Below are 11,786 nucleotides of genomic sequence, written 5' to 3'. Positions count from 1 at the left end.
AACATAGAAAAACAATAATAATTTCATAGTATGGTGAATGTGCAGGTCACAACTTGTCCACCAGAGCGTTTTGGAGTTGTTGGATTGTGTATTTGATGAGTTTGATGAGGGACAAGGGATCTGTACCATTCACCTCCATGGTGTTCACTGAGCAGCTGGCGTCTCTGCCCCGCGGATCTCAAAACAACATGCACCGATAATTAAAGGTAACGAGCCTACCTCAATGGCGAATTTGCCCAAAATGTTGAACTATCCCTTTAATCACGTGCCGCTCACCTCCAGCAGATGGCAGTAGTGCAGGCTACTTTAAAACCCCGGAGAAGAAGAAGCAGAAGCAGCAGAGGGGAATCTAGGAAACAGACGAAGAAGAAAGCCGAACCCGGAACCGTGGCTCAGTCAGCTGCTGCAGCTGGACCACGAGCCCCTTACAGACACGGAGAGTGTGTATGTGTGTGTGTGTGTGTGTGTGTGTGAGCGCTGCTCGGACTGAAGCCATGGTGCAGACGTGCTCAGCCTACGGATGTAAGAACCGCTACCACAAAGACAAAGACATCTCCTTCCATAAGTAAGTTCCTCCTGACACGGTGACAGACAGAGAGTTATAGAGCATTAGCAGGGACAGAGAGACATGGTGTCTCAGCTGAGCCCGGGACCAGCACACCTGACCAGCCTTGTCCTGCACCTGCATGGGTCAACCCCACGGAGTTCACGCGAGACATGGCTCCTGACCGGTATAGATAGGTCACACAGGTGTAAATGTTCACATGTCAACTCCTGTCACAACTTCTCCACACTTCACATCACCCTGTGCTTTCTAACATTTCACATGTTATGTTATGTTAATAACACGTCGGATGTGAAACATAGCCTAACTTATGTTATGTTATGTTATGTTATGTTATGTTATGTTATGTTATGTTATGTTATGTTATGTTATGTTATGTTGTTACAGACTCAGGTCCATACACACAACACAGAAAAATACATTGAACACACATAATAGTAGATGATACCAATGCTAGAAGTTCATAATTAATGCATGGCCAACATAAAGTAGACAGTTCTACAAAAGAAAGAAAAAAGAAGCATCTACACCATGTCTTCTGCACAGAGACTGGCAAGTCGACAAATAAATCTACACATTGAATTCATCAGAACAGCTGGCACTTACACTGAGCCATCTACTGTTGTCTCCTCAGTAAGCATCATTATAGGCTACCTGGCTGCAATCTCTGCTTTCTTATCATTTGTCCATAAATGTGCAGTGTACTGTTAATGTGAGATGTCATTATAATATTTATTATAATTTCAGGACTAGTTGTTGGTTTGAGCCTGTGTATTTCAAGATGAGCCAACTGGTTTAAAATAACAACATCACTATATATAACTTAGAAAGGGGTATTACAACAGTTTGGTAAATTAGCCTATCATCATAATCCCTATAGTTTTAGGAGTAGGTTCATTACCTTTAATTGTCTGTGCAAGCTATTTTGAGCTGCTTAGCTAACGCAACAGAGGCTAATGGTGTTTACACAAGTAAATACAAATACAAATACACACATACAAATACACAAGTAAATACTCAGAACTACTTGGGAATGTAGTTCCGGTTACGCATTTGCCTCAAAAATAACTCTGTCTCGTTACGTTCCGTTATTATCTCATAGCGTGGTGAATGTGCAGGTCCCAACTTGTTTATTTGATGAGGGAAAGCCCGGAAACACCACGCAGAGCTCACGTCTCTGCCCCACCGATCGAAAAACAGCTTGCACCGACAATTTAAGGTAACAAACCTAACCCTAAGACTATAGGGATTTTATAGGTAAATTTGCCTATTGCCTATTTTAAAATCTGATATCAAGTAATCAGAGCTGTCAACACTTCTAAGAGCTTATAAGAGCAGACTTATTTCCAGACCAAAACAATTAATTTTGAGATTTCTTTTCAAGTAAAATGCACGGACAAAAAATAATTTCATTGTCAAGTCATTGTCTCCTCAAATTTTTGCATCATAGTGAGTTCTTGTTGCAACAAAGCAAGTTTTATTTAGCTCTTTTTTTTTTTTTTTTACCAACAGTTTGTCTTAAAGGGCTTCACACACCATCATAACAACATCCTCTGTCCTTAGACCCTCACATCCACTGAGGAAAAACTCCCAAGAAAAAGCAGGAGAAACCTCAGTGTGGGCAACAGAGGAGAGATCCCTCACCCAGGATGGGCAGATGCGACATAGATGTTGTATACAGACAAGGAAACTGTTTGCAAAATGGAATATGGAATAAATTCTTCATTCATTCTCAGCTTCTGGTGGGCAGGCTGGGTCATATACAGGGAGAGCAGGCCAGCTTAATGGGAGCACTGGTGGGCAGGCTGGTTTAGCAGAGGACAGGAGGTGATGCAGTCGGCAAGGGAAACATGTGGGAAGACCTTTTAAATCCTTCATTTCAATGATGAAATCAAACTAAAACAATATGAATGAGACAAGAAATGAGAAAATAAGAGGAAATCAAGCGTACAGGCTTTTTACGGCTTTGTAGATGATAATCCTGATCAGTCCCCTTGTGTTCCTCCAGTGATGCTAAGAAAAGTTTAATTTCATGCTTGAATGGGTGAATGTTGTTTTATTATTTATGTGTATATATGAATGTCAAACTAACCATACAAAACAGGAAGAATTAAATGAACGTCACGGCCTCTATTCAGATCATTTCCCCATAATTAGATACATCAACATCAATCCAGAACAGTTTAACATGAATCCACTTAAATAAAGAGACGCAGAATACGCACTATTTAGAAGAATGATGATATTATGGTGATACTATTTGATATTTATATCACCAGATTCTTGCCAATACACACTCCTAGGGAATCTGGTGATACAATACAGGAGCAACAATACAATATTTTGTGATAGTATTAGCAGGGCGATATATTTGCTTTCCGTACACAGCGCTGCCGCAATTTAGCTAAGATAATGGACGCTCTTTACCGGATAATAACCATAAACTGATCAGATTAAAATACTCCTTTGAATGTCTGTGACTAGGCTTGTGCTGATCAGCAACCCGACCCTCTATCATCGATTGAGAGGACGATCTCTGTTTTTTTCCTCGCCGTTATAAAACACACACGCTGCTACAGCTGTGCAGCCACTTCCATTGACGCTCTGGATCAACTGATCAGCCTCAGATGGAGGTTAGATCTTCACATTTTGAACTCTTTTTATACAAAGTGCAGCCAAACCCCAGGCTGAAGAGAGGAACTCTGACAGCTCGTCTGTGGAGCTGCAGGTGAACCGCCTGGAGAGCAAAGCGCCGTCTTTTTATTTATTTTTTTTAGCAGCGCCGTTGTTACAGGTGATGATTTTGAATCGAATAGAGATACCCAAAGATTCACATCCCTACAGTCCAGGCTTTTGAAAAGAGAGTATAAGTTGAACTAAAGGTAGCAGTTTACTTTAAAATGGTTCAAATATATTGCTGCTGAATAAATCTTATAAACTGACTCACATATGGCTCCTAATATAGTCATCATATAGACATCAGCATCGTCATTCAACTTTTTCACATGGTCTGGCGTTAAAAAAGCAAACTAAAAATCGGTAATATCAAAGAACCACAATTTAACTTGACTCGGAGTCGGCACCCAAAAAATTTGCAAAAGAATCGAATTAGGAGAAAAGCATATCGTCCCAGCCCTACTACTCACTCTACATTATCCCTTACATAATGTTGATATTGAATAATATTTCTGTCTGCTCATGTTCGCTGCTCTCAGGTTTCCTCTAGCACGTCCAGATGTTTGCTGTAAGTGGGTGGCAGCCATGAGGAGGAACAACTTCAAGCCGACAAAGTACAGCAACATCTGCTCGCAGCACTTCACCAAAGACTGTTTCAAAAGAGAGTGCAACAACCGGGTGCTGAAGGAGAACGCCGTGCCGTCGCTCTTCACCTTCAGCCTCAGCATCAAGGTGAGGCCCACATGCTCACATCCTGACCGGAGACAGGGGACAGGGACGACTGTCCAGATATTTATGGACATTAGTTTCAAATTCCTGAGAAATTGACTTTGTTTTTTTTGCAGTGAAATGATAATAGAATAATGTCTCTTCTAGTCTGGGTGTCCTTTCCAGCAATGTCCACAAAGAGGCCGGTAACCTGGGTGTCATTTTTGATTCAGAACTCTCTTTTGACGCTCAGATTACCAAGGTGCTGCAGTCTTGTTTTTCTCAATTAAGACACTTTACCAAAATGAAGTCCTTCCTCTCTCTTGCTGATTTAGAAAACCTCATCCACGCCTTCATCACACCCAGACTAGATTACTGTAATGCACTGGCATCAGCAAATGAAATATTCAAAGACTGCAGTTGATTCAGAATGCTGCTGCCAGGTTTTTAAAGGGATATTTCAACATTTTTGGCAAATTCGGCCATTGCCATAATCCATATAGTCATAGCAGTAGGTTTGTTACCTTTAATTTTCGGTGCGAGCTAGAACGGCGGAGCAGAGATACAAGCTGCTCAGCTAACACTACGGAGGCTAATGGGATTTATTGGTTTCCCTCATCAAACTCATCAAATACACAATCCAACAACTCCAAAACGCTCTGGTAGACAAGTTGTGACCTGCACATTCGAGGTAAATTCATGCAAAACCGCTGATGCATGTTCCTGTCGGGGGCAGTTTTTCGGCAAGCAGTCTCTGCATTTGCCTCGAAAACAACTCTGTCTGGTAACATTCCGTTATTATCTCATAGCGTGGTGAATGTGCAGGTCACAACTTGTCCACCAGAGCGTTTTGGAGTTGTTGGATTGTGTATTTGTTGAGTTTGATGAGGGAAACCAAGAAATCCCATTAGCCTCTGTAGCGTAGCTCTGAGCAGCTCACGGCTCTGCTCTGCCGTTCTAAAAATAGCTTGCACCGACAATTAAAGGTAACAAACCTACCTAAGATAAAACTATAGGGATTATGGCAATGGGCCAGTTTGCCAAAATGTTGAACTATCCCTTTAAAACTCACTTTTATCGTCTGGCCTTTTTTTTAACAGATTCTGTTTACTTATTGTTGTCACTGTGAGTTTTTTATTATATTATTTTATTATTATATTTTAATGTTATTTATTTAATTGTTTAGTTTTTTGGTGCTCTACATAAAATCTACATAAAATTATTATTATATGAATTATATTGAATATTCTTGTGACTAACACGATGATTTCTCTGACAGTCGGAGTCCCTGGAGCATCCCTTCCCCTCGGACATCCACTTCCCCCTGCCCCTGCCCCTGACCTCTGACCCGGTGGTGGTGGTGGAGGAGGTGGCGGTAGCAGCAGCAGTGGCAGCGGAGGCGGAGGAGCCCGAGCCGGCGAGGAGCCCCCCCGACGCCCACTGCGACACGGCGTCGGTCTCCTGCGACCACAACTACACGGCGGAGGACTCTGCGCGGCAGAAGAGGCGCATCGAGCAGCTGGAGGAGCAGCTGGAGCGTCTGAGGAAGAAGCTGAAGACCACGCAGCAGAAGTGTCGGCGGCAGGAGAGGCAGCTGAAGAGGCTGAAGACGGCCTGCGACGCCGCGCCCAGGACCGGCTGCGAGGCGCCGGCGGCGTTCGGCGAGGGATACGTGATTTTACCCAAACAGATCTATCACACACTGAAAGGGATTGAGGGATGATGGTGAGGAGGAGGAGGAGGAGGAAGAACATTGCTGTGGTCACATTGACCGGCAGATTAGATTCTACTGCAGGTCCCATCTCAGATAGGATGGGCTGACTGTTGCTGCTGAGCCAAGCAGGACTCACTCTTCAGGCTGTGGAATACAACAAACTCTATGACGACATATCCAGCTTTTCTTTTTTTTTCATTCTTGGTGTTTCTGATTAGGATCAGAAAGGTTTTGGGTTTATCTTTAGTGAGAGCAGCAAACTGAAACCACTTTTGACTGGTTGTTGGTATGTTTTATGGTTTATGGTGTTTTTAAACACACATAACACACATACATGAACTGGTAAGCTTTAAAGGTTTATTTCAACATATTGGCAAATTAGCTTATTGCTATAATCCCTATAGTCATAGGGGTAGGTTAAGTACCTTTAATTGTCGGTGCAAGCTGTTTTTAGATCGGCGGGTCAGAGACGCGAGCTGCTCAGGTAGCAGTAGAAACAGTAGTCCTCTGTTCCTCATCAAACTCATCAAATATACAATCTAACTCCAAAACACTCTTGTGGACAAGTTGTGACCTGCACGACAGTTTCGACTGTGACTCCAGTCTTCCTCAGAAGCGCCATCCGACGCGCTGCTGACGTGTCATTTATCAGCTGGCCGGTTTGGAAAACCTTGTCAGAGTCTGCCGAACCATACCGAACATCATTCTTGATTTCATTGTCTGAACACAAGAAAAAAAGAACTAATATATACGAGAAGACAAAATGAATATTATCAATCTGTGACCTGCACATTCACCACGCTATGAACTAGTCATGTAACATTATGAGTTGAGTTGTTCTAGCCGGAACTACATCCCAGACACGGCAGCTGGGTGGAGTGATTTCACAAGCACAAGCAGTTCAGAGTGTTTGCTTCATGTGTCGTAATGTTACATTATGGTGAATGTGCAGGTCACAACTTGTCCACGTTTTGGAGTTGTTGGATTGTGTATTTGATGAGTTTGATGAGGGACAGGGGACCTGTACCATTCACCTCCATTGCTGAGCAGCTGGCGTCTCTGCCCCGCGGATCTCAAAACAACATGCACCGATAATTAAAGGTAATGAACCTACTGCTCTGACTATAGGGATCATGGCGATAGGCGAATTTGCCAAAATGTTGAACTCTCCCTTTAACAGTGGGCTGACTGTGGACACCTTGGGTCGACAGGTAAGGCAACTAAGTTTGTGCCTTTTTTTCTAATCCATCAGATGGCAGACAGAACTTAATCACAGGCTAATGGATAACTGGAATTGACAATGTGTTGGTAATCAACGATGTTCATCATCATCATCATCATCATCATCATCATCATCATCATCATCATCATCATCATCATCATCATCATCATCATCCAGTGTTATGTTTATGATTCTGTTTTATTTTGAAAATCCAGACCAGGTGTTGTGACTCATCATCCAGCTGCTTGGGTACTACTTTGGGATTTTCTTCTCCTCCTGGGTGCTGTCCTCTGTTTACACTCTTGTGTCACAGCCGGTCTCACTTTGTGCTCAGTTCATGTTTGGCCAGCCCAGGTGTTTCTTTATACTGGCTACTAGGTAAATGTTTTAATTTGAAAGTTCAGTTCAATAGCCACTGACTTCCTGCTCTAGTCCCCGAGGCTGACTGGTGATGGTGGTTCATGTGGAGCTGCCTAGGATGGATGTCTCCTGCTGTTGAGCAGCTATCATGGTCTGGTTTACAGAGACTGAACTTTTAAATATCTAAATATATTGACTTTTTAACAACTCCATCTGTTAATTTGTTAATTAGTAGACCATCATGTCAAAATAAGTTCATCCACTTCGTTTCATAGGTGCTGTTACTTTCCCTCATTACAACTGTTGTTACTTTGTGAGAGGTTAGATAGAGCAAGAAGTTGAAGCTTTAGGCCTTTCAGAATGTTTCAGAATAAAAGCTGACAATATCCTGAAATAAAGCATTGCTATTTCAAAAAAGGAACTCCTGTGCTTTTATTTCTAAGGAAGGAGTGATGTTGTGGAGATCTTGCTGCTTAGATACACATCTTTTTGATTTCTTTTTTAGAAAAAAAATCATTGTGATATTGATGAAACATTTTTTTTCAGCATCCACACTAATAAAATGGCATATAGAGAAACGGAACAACAAGAAAATGGCAGACACAAACAATAATCTCAGCATCAGGTCATTGTTTCAAACACATAGCACCACTACTGGTCTAATGTGCTTAATGGTTCGAATCGAATCCATGTATGGAACCTCCAATACAGATACTTGATTACGCATAAAATGAGAGAAACAAACTAACTAACTACAAACTCAAACATAGATAGTACCCTGACAAATATTACTTGTTAAAATTTAAGAAAGATAATGTGTGGACTGTTCTCTGTGTGAAACTGTGATCCACCTCCAGCCTCCTGCTGTTAAACTGGATATCTGATAATAACCTGTTGGTGACATCATTATCTTTAAACGGTTCCTCTGTGAAGTATTTGTACTGCCGAGTAATGTTGAGATAAAAATGGTTGTCTGGAACAATATCATGTTCAATATTGTGAAGTCTGTGTTCTGTGTCATCATATTAAGCAATTTATGATAATATAGAGAAATAGGATTTAACAAATATTAAACACACACAACCTCAGTGTGTTCTGCACAGATACATTTATCTGGATGAATATACAACATTTGTCAACAGTTACAGCATCTCTGATAAAGATGTGTTCATATTCACAAGAGTCATAGTGATCAACAGTTACATTAATACACACCTGCATCTGCTTCTGACTCCCCAAACCACCAGACTCAATTCATTTACAGATTCATTTCAGTGGTAAAGCACTTTACCTGATTAAACAGCAGATCACACAGTTAACTTCCCTGTGTGATGATGATCTGATGAAGGTTAACTCAGTAGAAAACTAAAACATTTACATTGTTTAGTATTGACACTAAATATTATTGTTTTCCTCAATGTTCTTCTTCTTTCTTCTTCCTAGGAAGTCCTACTTCCCATGCATAATCAGTGAAAAAAACTTCACAGAAATGTTCGACCTCATGCCAGATTTACTCAACTCTACACTTTTGAAATTTCACCAAAATGTCGCCCCAATACTGCTGAAAATTTTGTTCACTTAAACTCATTACAAATTATGGAGTCCATCACTCTGTTATTTTCAAAATCTGTAAAACTTATAAAACCTATCTCCTCCCACAATTTTGCTCAATTGACACCAAACTTGCTACAGAGCATCTCCAGACTGTCCTCCACAAACGGTCCACACAGATTTTTGATTTATCGAAAATTGAGCCTACAGTGCATGAAAACCTTTGACTGTAAACAGTACTGTAAACATATACCATCCAATTCCTGCTGAATACATTTTCAATCTTCCTGAAAAAAATTGACAATATTTTAGAGTCGTGGTTGATGAAGTTTGACAAATATCAGAATTTTATCTCAAAAACTGAATTTTTGAGAACATTTTAAATTCTGCTCTCATGGGAACAACTGCAGTCAATGTGAGAGTGGCATTTTTAAACAACATATTTTCTCTTATGAAGCAAAACACTTATCATTAAAAACACATCACCAACATTTCCATGCTGTCAAAATGCAATTTATGTATTATCAGATTTTTGTTTAGATAACACAATTTGTGACATTTTGACATCTGCTATGGCAACTGCTATGACAAATGCTGCCCGGTCTATTTGAGAAGCAACACACCATGGCTCACTTCCAGGCAATTAGCTCAGTGAGTTAGGAGCTGGTTCTTGGTGCCAGAGGATGTGGGTTCAACTAGTAACACAAGACAGTAGTCCTGATTGTGGTGTTACAGTATGTATCTAAATTTAAAAACTTTGAAAATAAATTTATTTATTTATTTATTTATTTATCTGGTTCATTTCGGGCATGTCAATTAGTCATCATCATCACACATCATCTTAATCCAATAATACAATACACATGACCGAAAGGGAAAGCGGGAGAAGCAAAAGCTTATCTAGTCCCGCCCCCAATTCACAACATATCAACCATACGTGCTACGGCTTTGCAACTTTCACTTTAAAATTGCCTAATTTTGTCTTTTAAAAAAATTTCCCTGGCCCCGACCATTGCTTCGCAGCAGCTATAATTTCTTTTGGTACCTTAATTCAGAATCAATCAATTCCTGCAAAGAACGAGATGTTTTGACAGGACAGATGATCAGAGGGACGGAGTTTCTACCTCCATCACTATCACAGGGACTGAAGTATGGGCGTAGTTTGTCAGTGAAGCAGCAGCCAGTGAAGGAGTAGATGAGAGCTGCAGCATCTACGTCATAAAAGGAGACCACACCCTCCTCATAATCCACAAACACCCCCACCTTCTCAGGACCAGACCTCAGATTGAGAGGGACTGAGGGGCCAGCGTTAGCTTTGTACTCATTTCCATTTCTCAACCATATTGTCCAGTAACCTTTCTGAGGTCTCAGTGGGATGATTCCCTTCCTGTCAATCGACTCTCTGGCCACTCCCACATCCCACTTAGTTTTCCCTTTAACCTGAACCTCAAAGTAAAATCTGCCTGAAGAGAAACTCTGTCTTCCTAAGACACAGGGACATTTATCAAATCTCTCTGGGTTGTCGGGGAGTTTCTTCATCACATCACCATGATGAACTCGTCTTCCATCACCAGACAGGATGAGCCACGGATGTGCTGTATCAGGATCTAGAGTCACATCCACTGCAAACTGCTGGACCCTCTTCATCTTGATCTTCTTCGCCTCCTCCATCTGTCCATGGAGCGTCTCCTCCAGCTGAGACACAGCTCTCACCACAGTCCCCGCATATGATGGTGGACGGACTCTGACCTCTGTCCAGTCCTTGGTGGGTGCAGCAGCTTTCAGGGATGGGAAGCTTTGGAGGAGGTGGAGGTGGTCTTCAGAGCGTGAGAGCTGCTCCACCTCAGTGCTTCTCTTCTTCAGCTCAGAGATTTCCTGTTCCAGCTCTGTGATGAAGTCTTCAGCCTGTTTTTCTGTGCTTTTCTGTTTCTCTTCGATCTCCTTGATGAGCTGCTTCAGGCCTCTGTCAACAGACTCCTTCAGAGCATCGAAGACCTCAACACCTTCTGCTTTCTCTCTGTCTGCAGCAGTTTTACTGATCTTCACTGACTGTTTCATCTCCTCAATCTTCAGTCGTCTCTTCTGGATCATCTGCTGAGTTTCAGCCTCTGTCTTCTGCAGCTCTGCCTTCTTTCCTTCATATTCTTCTCTCAGAGGAACAAACTCATGAGTCTTGTGGTCTAAAACAGAGCAGAGCATGCAGACACATGTCTGGTCGGTCTGGCAGAACAGCTCCAGAGGTTTTTCGTGCTTCCTACACATCCTGTCCTCCAGGTTCTCCACAGGCTCCATCAGCTGATGTCTCCTCAGACGTGACACCGTCAGATGAGGCTCCAGGTGGGTCTCACAGTAGGAGGTCAGACACTCCAGGCAGGACTTCAGGGCCTTCAGTTTGGTTCCAGTGCAGACGTCACAAGAAACTTCTCCTGGTTTGGAAATGTGTTGCTCTGAGCTGCTGCTTCTGGTTTCCTGTTGAGCTTCACGTCTGAACTGAGCAACAACCTCAGAGATGAACGTATTGATCTTCAACTGAGGTCTCGTGTAGAAAGTCTCTTTACACATTGGACACTTATATGGTACATTAATGTCCCAGTGCTGAGTGATGCAGCTCTGGCAGTAGTTGTGTCCACATGGTGTACTGACTGGATCAGTGAAGACATCCAGACAGATGGAGCACAGGAACTGATCTTCAGACCTCAGGTTTCTGGCAGCAGACATGTCTAATACACACTGAGGGAGAGAAAACAAACACATTCATTTAAAATGTCCATGAAGGTTCTCAGTCATCCTGGTCATCGTAGTGAGTAAGTGCTGAAAGTTTTTTGGTAAATAGCCCCCATACATTTCATCCCTATTAGAACGGTGCTCTGGATCTTATTCAACTCGATTCAGTGGTTTCATGTATCTTAACTCTTTGACTGCCAGCCATTCTCACAGCAGCTTCCTCCAGCTTGCCAGGCATTTTCCAGCTTTTTGACTGATTTCCGTAG

The 11,786-nt window shown here is 42.0% G+C and overlaps 2 protein-coding genes across 5 annotated transcripts; one reads left to right on the top strand and one right to left on the bottom strand.

Annotated features, from left to right (window-relative positions):
- Positions 1-436: 436 nt before the first annotated feature.
- Positions 437-5,977, top strand: thap1 (THAP domain containing, apoptosis associated protein 1). 4 transcript variants are annotated; one of them, XM_085794178.1, is made up of 4 exons: positions 437-565; positions 3,781-3,973; positions 5,229-5,306; positions 5,349-5,977. In XM_085794178.1, exons 1-4 carry the CDS (start codon positions 447-449, stop codon positions 5,670-5,672), a joined length of 714 nt encoding a protein of 237 aa, XP_085650304.1. In that variant the 5' UTR covers positions 437-446; the 3' UTR covers positions 5,673-5,977. The 4 variants fall into 4 exon arrangements, with proteins under 4 accessions (XP_085650304.1, XP_085650303.1, XP_085650302.1 ...); XM_085794177.1 differs by having other exon boundaries at positions 5,229-5,318; positions 5,358-5,974; XM_085794176.1 differs by having other exon boundaries at positions 5,229-5,324; positions 5,355-5,973.
- A 3,845-nt stretch (positions 5,978-9,822) lies between these two features.
- On the bottom strand, positions 9,823-11,514 carry LOC146977740 (E3 ubiquitin-protein ligase TRIM21-like). Its single transcript, XM_085794341.1, has one exon. It carries the CDS (start codon positions 11,512-11,514, stop codon positions 9,823-9,825), a length of 1,692 nt encoding a protein of 563 aa, XP_085650467.1.
- Positions 11,515-11,786: the final 272 nt, after the last annotated feature.

The sequence above is a fragment of the Trachurus japonicus genome, chromosome 12, assembly GCF_045865225.1.
Source record: "Trachurus japonicus isolate A0001 chromosome 12, Traja_1.0".
Taxonomy (NCBI): Eukaryota; Metazoa; Chordata; class Actinopteri; order Carangiformes; family Carangidae; genus Trachurus; species Trachurus japonicus.
This window is presented reverse-complemented; position numbering and strand designations above follow the sequence as displayed.

What these genes read in the sequence shown, in the direction of transcription:
- thap1 (XM_085794175.1), top strand. Translation starts at nt 447, where the DNA reads ATGTGTGTGTGTGTGTGTGTGTGTGTGAGCGCTGCTCGGACTGAAGCC. An exon ending in AAAGACATCTCCTTCCATAA is followed by an intron (nt 566 to 3,780) that starts GTAAGTTCCTCC and finishes CGCTGCTCTCAG; the next exon opens with GTTTCCTCTAGCACGTCCAG. An exon ending in CCTTCAGCCTCAGCATCAAG is followed by an intron (nt 3,974 to 5,228) that starts GTGAGGCCCACA and finishes TTTCTCTGACAG; the next exon opens with TCGGAGTCCCTGGAGCATCC.
- LOC146977740 (XM_085794341.1), bottom strand. Translation starts at nt 11,514, where the DNA reads ATGTCTGCTGCCAGAAACCTGAGGTCTGAAGATCAGTTCCTGTGCTCC.